The 20,000-nt window shown below is 53.3% G+C and overlaps 1 protein-coding gene across 9 annotated transcripts in view; it reads left to right on the forward strand.

The window, feature by feature from the left end:
- The window catches only part of LOC125352481 (glutathione S-transferase A1-like), a 49,025-nt gene extending 29,787 nt beyond the window's left edge, over positions 1-19,238 (forward strand). For 4 of the 9 annotated variants that reach the window (XM_048347625.1, XM_048347617.1, XM_048347624.1 and 1 more), the window contains 2 exons: positions 296-427; positions 1,188-1,424. In XM_048347625.1, coding sequence (XP_048203582.1) covers positions 296-427; positions 1,188-1,310 — 255 coding nt within the window. In that variant the 3' untranslated portion in view covers positions 1,311-1,424. Of the gene's footprint in view, positions 1-295; positions 428-1,187; positions 1,425-9,391; positions 9,530-11,903; positions 11,956-16,075; positions 16,209-16,747; positions 16,890-18,165; positions 18,298-19,072 lie in introns of those variants that run through there. The other 5 variants (XM_048347618.1, XM_048347623.1, XM_048347619.1 and 2 more) reach the window with 3 other exon arrangements.
- The last annotated feature ends 762 nt before the right edge of the window (positions 19,239-20,000 follow it).

Genomic DNA, 20,000 nt, shown 5'->3' on the forward strand with positions numbered 1-20,000 from the left:
AAATTAGAAGTAATGGTCAATTATGCTAGAGAGATGATGAGTTCAAGTTGAGTATGTTTACTGGAAGCCCGTGCACGGGAGGTGGCGTTCGACAGAAACCTGGGAAGGTCTGGAGTGGCCCACATCCCCAGGGTCAGCGGGAGAGAGGGGGTGGAGTTAGGGGCTGGGAAGAGGAGGAGGCTCCAGCCCCACTCTGTGTGTGTGCGTGTGTGTGTGTGTGTGTGCGTGTGCGCGCACGCGCGCGTGCATCTGTGCACACGCACGAGCACACACCGTGACTCCTCCAATCCCACAGGTGTTGAAGAGCCATGGGCAGGACTACCTCGTGGGCAACAGGCTGAGCAGGGCCGACATCCACGTGGTGGAACTTCTCTACTACGTGGAGGAGCTGGACCCCAGCCTTCTGACCGGCTTCCCCCTGCTGCAGGTGACCTCTCCACAGCCCCCCGCCCGCCCCCGCCTCACTCTGAGAATATAATGAGACAGACTGCTGAAGTACAGACAATGAGTTTAGGCCTCAACTGGAGCCTCTGTGTCCTGGGTTTGAGGCATGAGTGTAATCCTTCTGCAAGGAACGTTGAGTGGTGTATTTCTTGAGGAGAACTATCCTTCCTTTTCTCATGGTCAGGACTCAGCGTCCATGGTGCTCCTTGGTCTGTGTTCTGTGTGGGCTCACTCCCTGCCTTCTCTGCCATTTCCTTCATCACATGTATCCTTGTGTTTTGACACTTGTTGCCTTTGAGCAAGATGGAAAGCCATCTCAGTATTGTGTGTCTCTTTCTCTCAAACTGAGCCTTCATCTTAGCTTGTATTTCTTTCTCCATAGCATCCACCCCTCATACGTCATTAAAATAGACTTTCCTGCCTTTACATTACCATTTTGATTTTTCCTTTCTCTCGATACAGAAAAGTTACAGTGTTCTCAATTTGAAATGGAAAAATGGATCTTCATAATTTTCTACTAATCAGTGCAATCTGTGAACTGAATGAAGTCTCAGTAGGGGTCTTTGAGGATTGTGTCTGGCTCCCATGTTTCCTGTGCCTGGGATTCTGTTCTCAGCCTCCACCCTGAATGGATGAAGAGAATCTCCTGGGCTTTGTCCAGATGGCTTCCGGTCTCCTGGGTGGTGTTCATGGCGGGAGTGGACTTTGGGCCCCCGTCTGCAGCTCTGCTTTGTGTGTTGCAGGCCTTGAAGACCAGGATCAGCAACCTCCCCAACGTGAAGAAGTTCCTGCAGCCTGGCAGCCAGAGGAAGCCTCCTCTTGATGAGAAAGTTCTAGAAGAAGCAAGGAAGATTTTCAGGTTTTAACACAGCTGGCGTTGACCAAGCTGCTACAGATGAAACTTGTGAAGTTTGCGGTGCCGGCGTGTCCCATGTTTATGTCCACTCAGTCTCCTGTGAGATTAAAAGAGTCTGACAAATCATGTGAATATCCAGGTGCTTCGGTGTGGCAGCCTCCAGCCCAGTGGGTACAGAGGAAGGCAATCCATAGGAACAGCAAAGCTTTAAAGCAAAGACAAAGAAATAAAGTGAAAAAAAAGGGGAACCCCTGACAACAGAAAATGTATAAAGATAACGTAGAGCGAAGTAATAAGTTAAAAAGTAAAATTAACTTTATAGCTATAAGGTATAAGAAAATAAAAGAAAAAGGAACTTAGAAGCAAAATTAAAACTTAAGGAACAAAGGATAGTAAACAGGAGTAAAGTAAAACCTGAAAGAATTTTTTAATCGGAAGAAAAAGGGATTTAAAAGTTAAACGTTTAAAGAAGAGAAGAGAGGCTATTTGGCCTCTTTTCCCCCATGGCGAAAGCTTTGAAAGTCCTTGGGACGCCATGCCGTGCATTAGCGAGGATGCAGAAGGCCTTTGGCGCCTTTAGATGGTGGAGTCCCACCTGCTCCACTCTCCTCCACTTTCCCAACACCTGCACCTCGGTCTGCTTGCGCACGACACAGAGCACCGCGAAGCCACAGTACCTCTTCTCTGAGTTTTTATCTTTTGTCTTTGACCCCGTGCTCACTTGGGACAGTATCTTGAGAAGTGGATCTTTGTCTAGGCTGAGACACACCTGGATTTCTCTTTCGGAAGTTACAGTGTGAGGTTGGATTTTCACATCTAAAGCAGCTCAGTGTAATGCCAAGTAACATTCCAGGCGCCCAGTGGAAGGCTCAAGCTCTCTCCAGGGACACCCCCTGCAGGGACCGGGCCCCTCAGGTCTTCTCAGCGAAAGTGGGTTTCCTCCTTCCTCTTTCCTGCTTCATTTCTCCTCCCTGGATATTGATGCCTAAGACATTCCCTGGTGTCTGTGTCAAGCTCCATTACGCACACTTTCTTAACCTCCCTCTCTGCCCCCCTCCCTCCTTCCCCCTCCCTCCTTCCCGCTCCCTCTCTCCTGCTCACGCCCACATACACACAGAGCACTGTTAGATGAATAGGATGATGGGCATGCTTAAGGCAAGATTCAGAACAGGTGAAGTCAGTAAGTACATGTTGATTCTTTTTAATTCTTATTATTATATGTGCAGAGGGGTTACAGTTACATAAGTCAGGTAAAGGATATATTTCTTTTTTGATAGTGTCAGCCTTTCTCTGGCTCTCTTACAGTGTCTCCCTCCCACCCCCACCCATAAGTTATGTAGTTCATTTTCAGCATAGGGTACAATGGGCACCACTGCTGCATTGGTTCACCCTTGTGCGTGTTTATTCCAAAGCAGAGTATCTGCCCAATCACAAAGCCTCACCTGCAGGGTGTTTATCCATGCCATGTGGAAAGGTGGGAACTGTTAGGAAAACGGAGAACAGAAAAGGCATAGACCAGACTCAGTCACCAACAGGCAAAGACTGTCTGTTGCCATCGAGGGGCACAGACCTTCCTGCAGGTTTGGAGTTTGTGCCAGACACTGGGTTTTGGGGCCAGGCTTATATGGGGCTTAACACATAAACAAAGGAGTAAACATCAAGCTGTAGTTACGGGGTGGGGGGGGGGCGGGTACTCTTGGTTAGGTCTAGGATGGATTGTGTTGCCTGGGGTGACGGGGACCTCCAGCCGGGTCTAGGTTGGAATGACCTGCCTGTGGACAGGCGTGTGGTCAAGCCTGTTGGTGCACACCCGCTGTCTTGATTGACCTAGGCACATAAAATGGGAGTCAGTCCCTCACGTTCCATCTTTAGATACATAGAAGGATTGGGCTGAGGGGGGAGGGGCAAGCCCTTCCTATAGGGTCTTTGGATACCTGAAAAAGTTGGGCCCAGAGGGGAGTCTGGGGAAAGGGGTGAGCACTTGTCTTTCTGGCTACTTCCTGCTGACATGGGGGCATCGAGGAGTCCCTGGGACTGGGATCTTCGGGGCCCAGGTCTGCCGTGAGCAGGGCAGTGTAAGCGAGGCCTCTGGTTGCATGCAGCAAGAGGAGGGCCTTAGCTTGCTCGCAGGCGGTGTCCTGAGTGAGGACTGTTACCCTGCTCAAGAGAAACATGAAAAGGGCTGACAAGGTGGCAGGACCAGTTAACATGGACGACATGGGAGAACACCGCCTGGCCGCAAGCCAGAAGAGTTCCATTCTGGGGCTGGGAATATGGCCTAGTGGCAAGAGCGCTTGCCTCCTACACATGAAGCTCTCGGTTCGATTCCCCAGCACCACATATATGGAAAACGGCCAGAAGGGGCGCTGTGGCTCAGGTGGCAGAGTGCTAGCCTTGAGCGGGAAGAAGCCAGGGATGGTGCTCAGGCCCTGAGTCCAAGGCCCAGGACTGGCCAACAAACAAACAAACAAAAAAATCTCAACATTGCCTGTCAGAGTTAAAAAAAAAAAAAAAAGGAAAAGTTCCATTTGGAGCATGCGCCAGTCAGAAGCTAGGGCTGGGTTGGAGCAGTTAGGGGCTGGTGAGAAGCCTTGATCACTTCCTGCAAATAGCGAGTAACAAAGGCAAGAATGTAAGCTCCTGTCTGGTTAGAAGGTACATAGGTGTGGATATTAGATGGGCATGTTTATTAGCTACTTTCTTTTCACCTCTCAGCTCTGGTTAATTTTGAAAGGGCGACTCCATCCCCGCTTACTCCAGGACTAGTGTTGTCCTGGGGGGTCTAGGTGTTTGCTGCTGGGCTGGCTTTCCTAGTTGGCATCTCTTTTGTCAGTCACGGGGTTTGAACTCAAGACCAGGGCACTGTCCCTGAGCACTTTTTGAGCCATTTGAGCCATAGCGCCACTTCCAGAATTATGCCACAGCACTACATCCAGAATTTGCTGGTCATTTAGCCATGAATGAAGCCTGTCTGGTTAATTGGGAGATGGAGTCTCAAGGATTTTTCTACCCAGCTGGCTTTGAACTGCAATTTGAAATCAATTGAGTCTTTGCCACAAAAACTCCTTTTTATTTCCAGTTAAAGCAACAAAGAGATCAACTAGAACTATAGCTATTCTTAACCACATATAACATTTTAGGATACTAGTTGAGGTAAATACATTGTAGGTGTCACTAAGCGTTTGTGATTGCAACAAAGAAGGCAGGTGTTGGTGTCCTTTTAGCTCTATATCCAAGGGAGCTTATACATTAAATGGGAAAATGGGATTTGAGTTAAAAAGCTGCTCATTTGAAGAAACTTGACATAAACACAAGTGGACTTTGGTTTACACAAACAGTTTTTCATAGATGGGACAGAAAGAATGAGATGCTAGTTTTCAATGTAAATCATAGCCAAATTAATTACATATCAACTTATAAACTCTGTCTTTTAAGACATGCTCATACCATCTGCTACATACTTGAACCTCTGGGGTTTGTAAGACAATTTTTACTTTTTAAATCCTTTTTATCCAGAGGAAACCATTTCGTTTTAATTTGTGTTTTGGATTAACTCTTAAACAAAACTTTTGAAAAATTCTTTCAACAAGCAGAGCACTTCATAATTAACTCCTTTGACACAAGATTTACAATTGCAATCAAGGAACAAATAATTTCAGGAAAAATCAATACCAAAAATAGAAAAGATTACTTTTTATACCATGATGACAGTTTTTTTGTGTGTGTGTTTGTGCCAGTCCTGGAGCTTGGACTCAGGGCCTGAGCATTGTCATTGGCTTCTTTTTGCTCAAGGCCAGCACTAGGCTACTTGAGCCACAGCGCCACTTCTGGCCGTTTTCTGTATATGTGGTGCTGGGGAATTGAACTCAGGGCTTTATGTATAGGAGGCAAGCACTCTTGCCACTAGGCCATATGCTTAGCCCGATGACAGTTTAGGTTACTTTGAACATGTTCACACACACACTTGTGCACAAAAATTTTAGGGCAGGCTTAGGTTTTTTTTTTTTGTTGTTGTTGTTGTTTTTGGCCAGTCCTGGGCCTTGGACTCAGGGCCTGAGCACTGTCCCTGGCTTCTTCCCACTCAAGGCTAGCACTCTGCCACCTGAGCCACAGCGCCACTTCTGGCCATTTTCCATATATGTGGTGCTGGGGAATCGAACCGAGAGCTTCATGTGTAGGAGGCAAGCGCTCTTACCACTAGGGCATATTCCCAGCCCCCAGACTTAGGTTTTAAAGAAATGAAAATTGGCCATAAGTTTCTTGGAATTCTAATGCCTTCTGTATGATAGGATCACGTGGGCAGGGCTAGGGAAACAGGCAATGCCAAACAAAATACAAGACAAAACTTAAGGTTTAGCAAATAGCAAGCAGAATTTAACAGAATCACCACGCTTAAATGAACATTGATAACAAGAACAGAAAACCTTTAAAAACTATTTTGGCAAATCGTGGAGGGAGGGTGGAGGTCACATGAAATCCCACCGCCTGGCCTTTGTCTCTTCTGAGGTGGGTGTCGGTCTTCAGGACCTGCAGAGAACTGGGGGAAGGAGGGCTTCCCCCCGGCCTTGTAGACACCTCCTGAAGGAGATTTGCCTTAAAGGAGAAATTGAGAATCCGGAGTATGAAGTGGGTAGGCTCAGGTAGAGAACAGGTGTGGATTCGTGTTGGAGTCCTGAAGGCAGAAAGGGTAGGTTTGTTTGGGGTCTGCTATCGACTGGCTGCAGGGAGGAAGAATGTACAAGAGCCAGGCGGGGGAACAGACTTGGGCTTAGAGAGTCGCTGATCCAGGATGGCTAGCCCTTCAGAGGGAGCCCAGAGGGGTCCCTGGACCCCGCCTGTGCCTCACTCTCAAGGGCACGAGCCAGGGGGCTGTCAGTGGAAAGGGAGGGGATGTAATGGTAAATCGTCTCTAGTCTGGAGGTTGTCAGAGAGAGAGGGAGAGAGAAACAGAGAGACAAAGAGGCAGGGATAGAGGGGGAGAGAGATAGAGATCACTACAAGACAAAGAAAAGTCTAGAGGAGGTAGCTGGGAGGATTATGGCAGAGAAGGCTTTGGTGAACAGGGCAGGAGTGGGGGTGGGGGGCTCTGGAGTGGAGGTCAGAGGAGGACTTGGATGTAGGCGACTTCGGACCCCTCTCCATTTTGTTGGAGAATTGTTTAACCAGTAAGAATAAAATTGAAGGTTCCAAATTCAGGCTATTGTGTACATGATAGTGAGGCCAGATTGCGGGAGACAAACAAGCCAGCTTTCTTTTACTGTCAGTCAGTCAGCACACCCACCTTAAGATTAGACTGGGGGCAAGCCAATAGGATGTCTCTGGGAGACAACTTGGAAAATTTGGGAGGACTAGGGAGTGCCCTGTCCCACTGCTTCAGGAGTCCCCGAGGCTTTGGGAAGGCATATGTACAGGCCCCAATAATTAGGAGAGGGTGTCCCCAAAGTCCTTTTTTTTTTTTTTTGCCAGTCCTGGGCCTTGAACTCAGGGCCTGAGCACTGTCCCTGGCTTCTTTCTTTTTGCTCAAGGCTAGCACTCTGCCACTTGAGCCACAGTGCCACTTCTGGCCATTTTGTATATATGTGGTGCTGGGGAATCGAACCCAGGGCTTCCTGTATACAAGGTAAGCACTCTACCACTAGGACATATTCCCAGCCCCCAACGTCCTTATGAATGGGGCCAGGAGGTCAGCAAAGCATGAGAGATGCCTGCAGTCTCTGGGGGTCCTACAGACAGGAAGGGGGTGCTCCTGGAATCCTTGGGTGCAGTGGGGGACTTAGTCACCAGTTGCACGGAGGACTTCTCGGGGAGTCCCCTGCTCTGTGTTGGGGCGCCTCCACCATGGACGGTAGCTGGTTATCTTGTCCCGAAGGCACTCGGACGGTGGGGGGCGTCAGTCATCAAACAGGGAAGAGCATCCTGCCTGGAGATGGGGACCGGCTGCGGGAGAGAGAATAGAGGGAGCGGTGAGGCCTTCTCTGGGTTTACACAGACAGCCAGTAACACCTCCAGCCACGCGCGGTGGCCGTCCACGTTACGTAGGCGAAGGCCATAAGGCTGTTTCGCACAAAGTAAGCTCGGCGGGCTCTGCGCTCCCGATGGAGAAAGGCCTCGGAAAGAGAAGGGAAAAGGCCGGTGAGAGGCGGCCAGGAGGCGGTGGAGGGGACCCAGTCACTCCTGGCCCTTTTCCTCTCCTGGGTCTTTGGCACCCTACGTTAGGAAAGCGGAGAACAGAAAAGGAATGGGCAGGACTCAGCCATCCACAGGCGAGGACTGTTTATTGCCTGCAAGGGGATGGAGGTTGTGCAAGGGACTGGATTTGGGGCCAGGTTTACGTGAGGCTTAACAGGGAAACAAAGAAGTAAAGCTGAGGCTATAGTAGAGTAAACCTCAGGAGCTGGGGCCAGGCACTTTGGGTTAGGTCCGGTCCGGAGTAGAACATCCCCCCGGGGTGACGGGGACTTCCAGTCAGGCCGAGGCTGGAATGACCTGCCTGAGGACAGGCGTGTGCTCGAGCCTGTTCACACGCACCTGGTGTCTTGCTTGACCTGGGGGAATAGAAAGTCAGTCCCTCAGTGACTACAGCTGACAACCCTGGGAGAAAGGACTTCCACTTAAGCTATCAACGTGAACATCATCCAGGATGAGACATGCAATGGTCAAAAGTGAAATGGTGCCTGCAAACCACAGGCTGAGAAGGATGATCGTAACTTGGGCAACATCTTACCAGACAAGAACATCCTCAGGCTAATTATGAGCAAGCACCAGCAGATCCAAAGTGAGGCCCTTCCCCAGAACCACACACCCATGCTCTTCAAAAGTGCCCGCTGGGGCTGGGGATATAGCCTAGTGGCAAGAGTGCCTGCCTCGGATACACGAGGCCCTAGGTTTGATTCCCCAGCACCACATATACAGAAAACGGCCAGAAGCGGTGCTGTGGCTCAAGTGGCAGAGTGCTAGCCTTGAGCGGGAAGAAGCCAGGGACAGTGCTCAGGCCCTGAGTCCAAGGCCCAGGACTGGCCAAAAAAAAAAAAAAAAAGTGCCCGCAGCACAAGGGACCAGACGCACCGAGACTCCGATCCACCACGCGGAAACGGGGAGACAAGGGAGGAAAGGGGGGCACCTGGGCAAAAAAGGTGATCTCAGATTTAAAAAAAAAGTTCAGTCCAAGTAAGGTCTGGAGTTGCATAACACTCTTCTCCCTGAGCTAAATCCTTATCATTGTACTGGTGCATTGTGAGATCCTTCATTAGAGGACACTAAACAAAGCACGTTTACCAGCTCGGTAGCGACACTCTAAGAAAATGAACTTGCGATCTCGCACGAGCTCACTCCTGGGTGACTGGAGAGCCGTGGGAGTGGCTGTTTCCTGCCGGTCCCGCCCTTCCGGGGAGCAGCAGCAGTCACCAAATAAAAGCAGCTGGCAAGTCATGCTGAGCTGGCCGAGCAGCAAGGAGAGGACCAAGCCTGCACCTGGTCAGGTGAGCACTGCCCTCGCAATCTTCATCCTGCCTGTGCACCTTGCTTGTCGGGCAAACCTTTCCCAGGGTGGTTATTTTGCATGCTCAGGACACAATTCAAACATTGTGGATGTACTTCCTTCAGGAAAAACAATAACTAAGATTGGAGAAAAATGAGGAAAAAAAGGTGCTGGGTCACTATCAGCAATCTGCAAACACAGTCATAGCACTGCGTGGGGTCTGTGGGCGCTGACACAGAGTTGGGTTGCGTGTTAAAATATTTATTGGTGTGTTTCATACAGGGTGTGACACTCAATTATACTAGATTTAAATTGGATATGGTCAGTCATTTGGGGTTATTTTCCTATTGAGTCTCTTAAACCAGAGTGCCCAATTTGGACTCCGATTATCATTGCCTACCAATCAAAAGATTAGAATGCCATAATTGTTTTCACATGCTATTGTTTATTGTTCATGTTAGTTTGATTTAGGGACCGACCATACAGCAAGCTATTTCTCCTGTTTTCCTTCCTTTCCTTCCTTCTCCCCTCCCTCCTTCCCTTCCGTCCTCTCCAGTTACTTTATCTTAAGGTTTGATCATCAGCCGCAGTCCCAGTGCGCCCTGGCCTTCTCTGTCCTCACTCACGGGTGTGTTCACATTTAGGGAAATCGAGAGGCGGCTCCCATGGCAGGAAAGCCCGTGCTGCACTACTTCAATGCCCGGGGCAAGATGGAGTCGATCCGCTGGCTCCTGGCAGCCGCTGGCGTGGAGGTAGGTTCTGAGTGGGCTCACCCTCAGCTGGAACTGGAAATGACCTTCACAGAATGCTTTCGTTAGCTGGAGGTTTCTGTAATATATGAAGTGGGAGTAACTTGGCCTAAAGCCAAACTATTTCCAGTGAATCAGGAAGTAGACAGATTTGACCAAATAAAGCTCTCAGGAATCTATCCGTCATTCACCGCATAGTTGATTAAAAGAGGGTGTGTGTGTGTGTGTGTGTGTGTGTATACGCATGCATGCGCCCACAAGTACAGCCCTTGTGCTTGCTAGGCAGTTGTCAACCATGTGAGCCACACCTCCATTCCCTGTTTGCTTTGGTTCTTTCTTTTCCTTTCCTTTCCTATCTGCTGTGCGTGGGGCTTGAACTGAGGCTTGAACTCAGGGCCTGGACTCAATTCTAGCACTCTACCACTGAGCCACAGCACCACCTCCAGCGTTTTGCTGGTGTGTTGGAGGGAAGAGTCTCATGGACTTTCCTGCTTAGGCTGACTTTGAACCTGATCCCCAGATCTCGGTCTTCCGTGTAGCTGGGATCACAGGCGTGAGCCGCCGGCACCGGGCTGTCTTGGTGATTATGTTTGACACTGGGTTCCACTCCATGCCTTGGCTGCGCTTCCTCTGCTTGTGCTTCTCGCATCACTGGGGACGACAGACAGGCACCCCCAGGCCAGGACCTGAGGGAGTTGGGGGTCACCCAGATGCTTCTACTCAGGCTCATCCTGACCCACAGACCCCTCAGCGCACACTCAAGTAGCGTGCTGGAGCGGCCGTGCCCAACCGAGAGAGAATGGTAAGAGAAGCCTCACAATAACGTCAGGCATGACTTCTACGGGCTTAAGGCAAACTATAAAATGTAATTTAAACCAACTGTAAAACACAAATTATGAGACTCATATAATGAGAAACTTGAATATGGGCTGCATAGGAGCTGATAGGAGAGAATGACTGTAATTTGCTCGTGGGATTTAGTGTTTGATACGATGTGTACACAGAAACATTTATGCTCGGACCATATGATAACTCTATTGTTTAAGTTATGATGACCAGAGTCGGGGGATGGACTCACAGATTAAACAAGATTACCTTGAGTTGGTAATTACTGGAACTCGGTAACTGATACAAAGATAGTCCTTCTAACTGAGGTGGGCTTTTTACCTTAATATAAATTCAATAACCAAACAGTGAAAGACAAGAAAGGAGTCGTGGTTAGATTTTACATAAAAGCCACCAACGTGGGGTGATGGTCCTGGACAGCAGTGCCCTGTATGGATCCGTGGTGATCTGTGGGGCCTGAGGGGCAGCGGCGTCTGTCGTGGGTCTGTGGAGCCCAGGGAGCAAGGCAGGCAGGCCCCTGTGGGGATGCAGACGAGGACGGGCAAGGCGTGAGGAGCTCGGGAGGCCAGCTCTGCACAGGAAGTGGCCAGCTCTGGAGCAGGAAATGCTGCTGGGTTCCGGGGGCTCCGGGCTGTGCTGCCCTCTGCAGGCAGCAGGAGGAAGCGCCTTTGGTTGTGGGTGCTGGACCAAGGCTCCTCCCCTTGTCTCTGGGGAGCCCTTGTCCCTGGGGCTGCAGACGCGCGGTTGGGGTGCGGTCGCGCCCTGTGAATGGACTGCACACAGGCTTTCCGGGCTCACAACCGGGTTTTCACCACGCATTGCAGTGACACGCTGGAATCCGCGGCTTTAGCTCCATCGTTTCCTACAACAAAGGCACAATTCACGCAAATAGGGTAGAGCCCGTCCTTTAAGATAAATTATGGAGGAAAAAGCATTGACGTGTATTAGCATTTCCCCTGCCTCAGGTCCTCAGCTCCTCCCACTAGCCCCCAGATCCACCCATATCTAATGAGCCACTCCTACTCACTAGCTACCTACTTCCCCTTTACCCCAAGAGAGAAGCTGCCACCTGCATAAGGTGCAGACGCCATGTAGCTCCCTCTCCCGTGGGAACTATGGCCCCACTAATAAACCTCCTTATGAACCTTCTTCTCCTGCCTGTGATGATCTCCCCATGGTCCTCTGGGATGGCCAGGGTCCATGACCAGACATATGGTGACAAGAATGTAAATGACCACAAACCGTGTCATAGCACATGATGGGGACACCAATGATTCTGTTTTACTGTCATTGGAGGTAAAGGCTTTCCAGACATTCTAAAACCTCAGGAGCCAGAGTTCCCCAGTCTCCTCTGTCATGTAACATCTCAATGCAGTCATGATGTAGCCATGGACATCTGTGAGGTCAGACTTAGACTGACAGACTCAGAAATCATCACATCCTCATATCTTCTACCAGAAAAGGATCACTCAAGATGAAGAGACTACAGAGTTGCAAAGAACTAACGTGAACTTAATTCTTGTGCTTGCAGTTTGAAGAAGAGTTCATAGCATCTCCAGAAGACATGGCCAAGTTAAAAACTGGTAAGCAGAAGCCCCTCCTGTCGCTGGTCAGGTGGTCTAGGGAAAGGTGTTCACCAGGCAGGGCAGCCAGGCAGTCAGATGGGGCTGGAGAGAGGCGGGGAGGGGTGGAAGGGCGGGGAGGGGCTGAAGAGACGTGGGGAGGGGCGGGGAGGGGCTGGAGAGCGGCGGGGAGGGGCGGGAGAGAGGTGGGGAGAGGCGAGGAGGGGCTGGAGAGAGGCGGGGAGGGGCGGGAGGGGCGGGAGGGGAAGGAGGGGCGGGAGAGGCTGGAGAGAGGTGGGGAGGGGTGGGAGGGGCGGGAGGGGCAGGGAGGGGCGGGAGGGGCAGGGAGGGGCGGGGCTTCTGGAGCAGCTGGCGCCTGGTCAGTGTGGGAAAGGACTGGGCTGCTCCAGGCAGCCCCCATGTCCTGTGAAGGCGCCCTTGCGGGTCCCCTCGCCCCTGAGCCCGCGCCCTCCAGAAAGCTCGGGAACCCCAGTGCCCGGCACTCGGGCTCCACAGTGACAGGCACCGAGCTGCCGGGGAGAGCCGCACGGGCAAATCCCTCATGGCTTGTGTGAGCGGCCATCCCACCAGAAGTGCACGCGTGGAGACACACACGGTGACCCTCCACAGAGAGAGCCAGAAGTGCACGCGTGGAGACACACACGGTGACCCCTCCACAGAGAGAGCCAGAAGTGCACGCGTGGAGACACACACGGTGACCCCTCCACAGAGAGAGCCAGAAGTGCACGCGTGGAGACACACACGGTGACCCCTCCACAGAGAGAGCCAGAAGTGCACGCGTGGAGACACACACGGTGACCCTCCACAGAGAGAGCCCGCAGTAGATCCTCCCAGAGAGAGCCCGCAGTAGATCCTCCACAGAGAGAGCCCGCGGTAGATCCTCCACAGAGAGAGCCCGCAGTAGATCCTCCACAGAGAGAGCACGCAGTAGATCCTCCACAGAGAGAGCCCGCAGTAGATCCTCCACAGAGAGAGCCCGCAGTAGATCCTCCACAGAGAGAGCCCGCAGTAGATCCTCCAAGAGAGAAAGCCGGCAGTAGATCCTCCACAGAGAGAGCCCGCAGTAGATCCTCCACAGAGAGAGCCCGCGGTAGATCCTCCACAGAGAGAGCCCGCGGTAGATCCTCCACAGAGAGAGCACGCAGTAGATCCTCCACAGAGAGAGCCCGCGGTAGATCCTCCAAGAGAAAGCCCGCAGTAGATCCTCCAAGAGAAAGCCCACAGTAGATCCTCCACAGAGAGAGCCCGCAGTAGATCCTCCAAGAGAAAGCCCACAGTAGATCCTCCACAGAGAAAGCCCGCAGTAGATCCTCCACAGAGAGAGCCCGCGGTAGATCCTCCACAGAGAGAGCCCGTAGTAGATCCTCCACAGAGAGAGCCCGAAGTAGATCCTCCACAGAGAGAGCCCGTCATAGATCCTCCAAGAGAAAGCACGCAGTAGATCCTCCAAGAGAGAGCTCGCAGTAGATCCTCCACAGAGAGAGCCCGCAGTAGATCCTCCACAGAGAGAGCCCGCGGTAGATCCTCCACAGAGAGAGCCCGTAGTAGATCCTCCAATAGAAAGCCCGCGGTAGATCCTCCAAGAGAAAGCACGCAGTAGATCCTCCAAGAGAAAGCCCGCAGTAGATCCTCCAAGAGAAAGCCCACAGTAGATACTCCACAGAGAGAGCCCGCAGTAGATCCTCCACAGAGAGAGCCCGCGGTAGATCCTCCACAGAGAGAGCCCGCGGTAGATCCTCCACAGAGAGAGCCCGCGGTAGATCCTCCACAGAGAGAGCCCGCGGTAGATCCTCCACAGAGAGAGCCCGCAGTAGATCCTCCACAGAGAGAGCCCGCGGTAGATCCTCCACAGAGAGAGCCCGTAGTAGATCCTCCAATAGAAAGCCCGCGGTAGATCCTCCAAGAGAAAGCACGCAGTAGATCCTCCACAGAGAGAGCCCGCAGTAGATCCTCCACAGAGAAAGCCCGCAGTAGATCCTCCACAGAGAGAGCCCGCGGTAGATCCTCCAAGAGAAAGCCCGCAGTAGATCCTCCACAGAGAAAGCCCGCAGTAGATCCTCCACAGAGAGAGCCCGCAGTTGATCCTCCAAGAGAAAGCCCGCAGTAGATCCTCCACAGAGAGAGCCCGCAGTAGATCCTCCACAGAGAGAGCCCGCAGTAGATCCTCCACAGAGAGAGCCCGCAGTAGATCCTCCACAGAGAGAGCCCGCAGTAGATCCTCCACAGAGAGAGCCCGCGGTAGATCCTCCACAGAGAGAGCCCGTAGTAGATCCTCCAATAGAAAGCCCGCGGTAGATCCTCCAAGAGAAAGCACGCAGTAGATCCTCCAAGAGAAAGCCCGCAGTAGATCCTCCTAGAGAAAGCCCACAGTAGATCCTCCACAGAGAGAGCCCGCAGTAGATCCTCCACAGAGAGAGCCCGCGGTAGATCCTCCACAGAGAGAGCCCGCAGTAGATCCTCCACAGAGAGAGCCCGAAGTAGATCCTCCACAGAGAGAGCCCGTCGTAGATCCTCCAAGAGAAAGCACGCATAGATCCTCCACCGAGAAACCACGCAGTAGATCCTCCACAGAGAGAGCACGCAGTAGATCCTCCACAGAGAGAGCACGCAGTAGATCCTCCAAGAGAAACCACGCAGTAGATCCTCCACAGAGAAACCACGCAGTAGATCCTCCACAGAGAGAGCCCGCAGTAGATCCTCCAATAGAAAGCCCACGGTAGATCCTCCACAGAGAGAAAGCAGGCAGTAGATCCTCCACAGAGAGAGCCCGCAGTAGATCCTCCAATAGAAAGTCAGCAGTAGATCCTCCAAGAGAGAAAGCCAGCAGTAGATCCTCCACAGAGAGAAAGCCGGCAGTAGATCCTCCACAGAGAGAGGCCGCAGTAGATCCTCCAATAGAAAGCCCGCGGTAGATCCTCCAAGAGAGAAAGCCGGCAGTAGATCCTCCACAGAGAGAGCCCGCAGTAGATCCTCCACAGAGAGAGCACGCAGTAGATCCTCCAATAGAAAGCCCGCGGTAGATCCTCCAAGGGAGAGCCCGCAGTAGATCCTCCACAGAGAGAGCCCGCAGTAGATCCTCCACAGAGAAAGCACGCGGTAGATCCTCCACAGAGAAACCACGCAGTAGATCCTCCACAGAGAAAGCCCGCAGTAGATCCTCCACAGAGAGAGCACGCATAGATCCTCCACCGAGAAACCACGCAGTAGATCCTCCACAGAGAGAGCCCGCAGTAGATCCTCCACAGAGAAAGCCCGCAGTAGATCCTCCACAGAGAGAGCCCGCAGTAGATCCTCCACAGAGAGAGCACACAGTAGATCCTCCACAGAGAAAGCATGCAGTAGATCCTCCACAGAGAGAGCCCGCAGTAGATCCTCCACAGAGAAGGCTGTGTCCGAAACCTCCGCAAATGTGTTGATCACCGTGAGCTTTCCTTTGGAAACTCCCACCCAAGGTGAAATTCCCCCTCAGTATCCATGAAGACGGCACCGAGCGTTCCCGGAAGGCCTTTAGCACAGTCAGTAGGGTGCTGTGGCAGGGAGCATGCGTGTGAGGACGATGGGGGTGGAGGAAGGAGCCCGCCGCGTGTGAACCACCACCGTGGAGCGCTTGAACCGCTGAGGCACAGCTTCCGGAGGGAAAGACGAGTCCTGGGCGGCAGGCAGGTCCTGCCGTGGGCCTGGTGGAGGGGTGCGGGCAGGGAGGGGGTGCGGGAGAGAGCGGGGGGAAGTACTTCTGCAGTCTTGTGAGAACGGGGGTGCGTGCTTCTTCACGTCACGGCCCCTCCTCAGACAGCTAATTGTTGCTAAGAGAAAATATCAAGGGGAAAAGGTATGCAGAAAGATGGGTTAAAGTAAAAAACCAAATGCGTCAGCTCATGTGTCCTGTGTATCCGCTCAGGACATAAAGGACATGAAATGGGCTATAAAACCAGAGGATGATTGATCAGAACTAGAAGAAACGTAAAGCACACAAAAACAACCCAAAACAAAATTCTCTTTCACTTACAAGATTGCTAAGCAATCCTCTTTCACTCTCTTGTGTCTTCAGCCATTCCAGGAACCCTGTTCCTAGGCTCTTACAGGTGTGTGATTGCTCTCTTTTTCTTTTCCCTTTGAACAGATGAAAGGTTCATGTTCCAGCAGGTGCCGATGGTGGAGATGGACGGCATGAGGATCGTGCAGTCCAGAGCCATCCTCAACTACATCGCCACCAAGTACAACCTCTACGGGAAAGACGCCAAGGAGCGAGTCCTGTACGGTGATCGTTCTGCTCTGACAGCCATAGACAGAACAGGAAAGGTTTAGCTCGCTAATGCGCGAACACGGCCAGGACCGGGCCCACCGTGGCCACTGGTCTGAGCGTACACACTGAGGGGAGGAGGGCAGACTCCTAGAGGATGGAGAGACAGACAGACAGACACACAGGAAGGCAGGCAGACAGACAGACAGACACACAGGAAGGCAGGCAGGCAGACAGACAGCCAGACACACAGGAAGGCAGGCAGACAGACAGCCAGACACACAGGAAGGCAGACAGACAGACACACACACAGGAAGGCAGACAGACAGACAGACAGATAGATGCCGCTTGGTAGGTTGTTCTCAATGAATAAATGCTTGCACATAAAGGACACAAGGAAACCACACAGGAATTGAGTAGCATTCATTCACTGATGGCAAATTACACCGTAACCACCTCACGTTGACTGCCTTGGGTCTTTACACAGAAATCTAAATTGAGACACATTTGAATGTTGGGATTTCTTTATTTCATTTTATTTTTTGCTTTCAGGATTGATATGTATACAGAAGGCATGGCGGACTTGAATGAACTGTTTATTCTTCTGCCCATGGCTCCAAAGGAGGAAAAGCCTGCCAAGATCGCTACCATAAAAGACAAAGCAAAGAACCGCTACCTGCCTGCCTTTGAGAAAGTAAGTGCGGCTGTGGGCGTTGGGGACCCGGAGTTCTGAGGCTGAGAGGGAGGCAGTGGCCGGCCTTCCCCGGGGCGCTGACTCCCCCACACCCCCCCCCCCCCGTCCAGGGGGCCTGCGTGAAGCCCAGCGCGGCACCCTGGCCCACAAGCCACTGTAGAAAAGTGGACCGCTAGCAAGCACTGAGGCGATCTGCAGCGTTACGGTTCTTCCGCAGAGTTTCACTTAATCCCAGCCCAGTACAGCATGCACTGCTTGACAGGGTGCTGACTGAGACTGGTCCTAAGTCCCCCTGACCTGTGGAAGGCTGGAGCCCTCCCGAGGGTGAACCCCACACCCCACAACGACAGGGACCGGAACTCGGGAGCCAGAGGCTGACAACCACACCGCAGAGAGCACTTGGAGAGCTGGGGCCGGGAGGTGGGCGGGGAGCTGGGGGCCAGGGGGAGGGGGAGGGGGAGGGGGAGGGGATGGGGAGGGGATGGGGAGGGGGAGGGGAGGGGGTGGGGAGGGGCGTGTTCCATCCATCATGATTCGGGATAGGGCTGTTAGGCGAGAGGAGAACGCTGCCACCCAAGGAAACGAAGGGCCGTCCTGCCATGCGCAGCCCCTGTCCCCTTCCCAAGCTCCTGGCGGGCAGAGCGGCCGCCCTCCTTCCGCGTGCTAAGGGACCCGAGAGGAAAAGGCGCAGGTTGAGCAAGGACCTTGAAGTAAATGAAGACCTCTTGATAACGCGCCTCCTCGGTGATTCGCGTCCCTAGAGACGGGGCGGCCCTGCCCTGGACAGCAATGGGGATGGGGAGGGCAGGCAGGGCTCAGGGCGAGTCCCGTGACAGGCGCCCCACCTGCCCCCCCCCCCCCGGGACTCGGGAGAGGAGGCAAGGGAGCCGCATGGAGCCGGGAGCGCGCGTGGGGAGGGGGCTCCCGGCCCTGGGCACCCGCGGAACTGCACGCGGCTGAGTCGAGCCTCTGACAGCCGCCAAGGCCCCAGCGAGGGCGGCGGGCGTGAGCGCCAGGGCCGGGAATGAGAGCGGTGGTCACGGAGCCCGCGCCTGTGCGGCCGCAGGTCCCCGGCACTCTCCCTCCCAGCCTGGAGCCACAGCACCCAGTGGAGCGCTAGGACTGCTGGGAGTCAGCAGGAGGGAGCGAGCTGAGCAACTATGGGAAGAGGGGGAGGCCCCGAACGGACTCTGCGTGTGTGTGCGTGTGTGTGTGTGTGTGTGTGTGCATCTGTGCACACGCACGAGCCCACACCCTGACTCCTCCAATCCCGCAGGTGTTGAAGAGCCATGGGCAGGACTACCTCGTGGGCAACAGGCTGAGCAGGGCCGACATCCACATGGTGGAACTTCTCTACTACGTGGAGGAGCTGGACCCCAGCCTTCTGACCGGCTTCCCCCTGCTGCAGGTGACCTGTCCCGAGCCCCCCCCCGCCCCCGCCTCCCCCACCACTGCCACAGCCACGCCGTGTTTGTCTCTTCTCGTGAGGAGCAGCCGGGCAGGCCCCTCTGCCCCTGGCCCCCGCTCCTGGCCTCTCCACGCAGCCTTGCCTCCCCTCGCCCAGAGTTTCCTCCTCCGCGCAGCCCGCAGGCCTCTTCCCCTCTGCTCTTCCTCCCTCTGCTCTGATGTCTTCTCTCCGTGTTTCCATAGCCCCTTCCCGATCACAGTCTCCCGGCCTCACGAGCGGTTGGAACCGGCCTGATCAGACTTACATAGGCTGCCCTCCCTTCCAACTTGACAGCCCTGTGTCTATGCACCTTGGGGTGCCCTCTCTCTCTCTCTCTCTCTCTCTCTGTCTCTCTCTCTCTGTCTGTCTCTCTGTCTCTGTCTCTGTCTCTCTCTCTCTCTCTCTCCATCTCTCTCTCTCTCCCTCTCCCTCTCTGGGTTCCTGACAGACACAGCATTTTTGTTTGGCATCGGGCTGATGATTCCACAGGGGTTACACCTCAGTGGGCGGTGCGGAGGTGAACTGAATACAGCAGAGTTGAGGACTGTGTGGTTGAGCTCCGTGTGTGTCTGGCTCCCATGTTTCCTGTGCCTGGGATTCTGTTCTCAGCCTCCACCCTGAATGGGTGAAGAGAATCTCCTGGGCTTTGTCCAGATGGCTTCCGGTCTCCTGGGTGGTGTTCATGGCGGGAGTGGACTTTGGGCCCCCGTCTGCAGCTCTGCTTTGTGTGTTGCAGGCCTTGAAGACCAGGATCAGCAACCTCCCCAACGTGAAGAAGTTCCTGCAGCCTGGCAGCCAGAGGAAGCCTCCTCTTGATGAGAAAGCTCTAGAAGAAGCAAGGAAGATTTTCAGGTTTTAACACAGCTGGCGTTGACCAAGCTGCTACAGATGAAACTTGTGAAGTTTGCGGTGCCGGCGTGTCCCATGTTTATGTCCACTCAGTCTCCTGTGAGATTAAGAGAGTCTGACAAATCATACTCCTGTAGCTAAGAGATCTGGTTTTCCTGTCCATCCTTTATGAATTCATTGTTCCTTTTCTAAAACGAGAGTGAAAACCTCAACGGCTGATGGTTGTTGTTCCTCCCCCCCCCCCACACACACATCATTCCCTCTCTTGTAAGGCTCCTCTAGTCTGTGTAAATTCTCTAAAGAATTTTATGTGCTCACGAATCCATATTTGCACTGACGGGCTCCCACGCGGAAGCCAAGGCTGTGGGAGGATCTCGGGGCCCTGACGGGGTGCCAGCGCCCCGGTGGGAAAGCCAGTGCCGGGAACCTCCCGGCTCACCCCAGGAGCCGCGGCTCAGGTCGCAGCACCGCTGAGACGGTCGCGAGTGGCAGCTTCCTGGGCTTTCCGAGATTTGCCAAAGGAAGCCTCGTGTCTCGAGGTTTATGTGAACATCGCCTTTTGATTCCTGGAGGGGAAGGTTGGGCCCACGTGCTGCCATTACCAACAACCTCTGTTCTCTGCTAAAATCGGGACGCAGTGCTGCGCTCAGAGACAGATCCCGTTCCCAACTCCACGTCTGGCTGTGACCGTGGGCAAATGGCTTGAACAGTCGCAAGGGGCGGTGACGCGGTCCTTTCGAACGCGCTTCCTTATTCCCTGCACACGAGGGGACCGGGGACCGCCAGCACATACGAGTTGCGGCCTCTCATGGGGT

Source organism: Perognathus longimembris, chromosome 6 (assembly GCF_023159225.1).
Source record: "Perognathus longimembris pacificus isolate PPM17 chromosome 6, ASM2315922v1, whole genome shotgun sequence".
Classification (NCBI taxonomy): domain Eukaryota; kingdom Metazoa; phylum Chordata; class Mammalia; order Rodentia; family Heteromyidae; genus Perognathus; species Perognathus longimembris.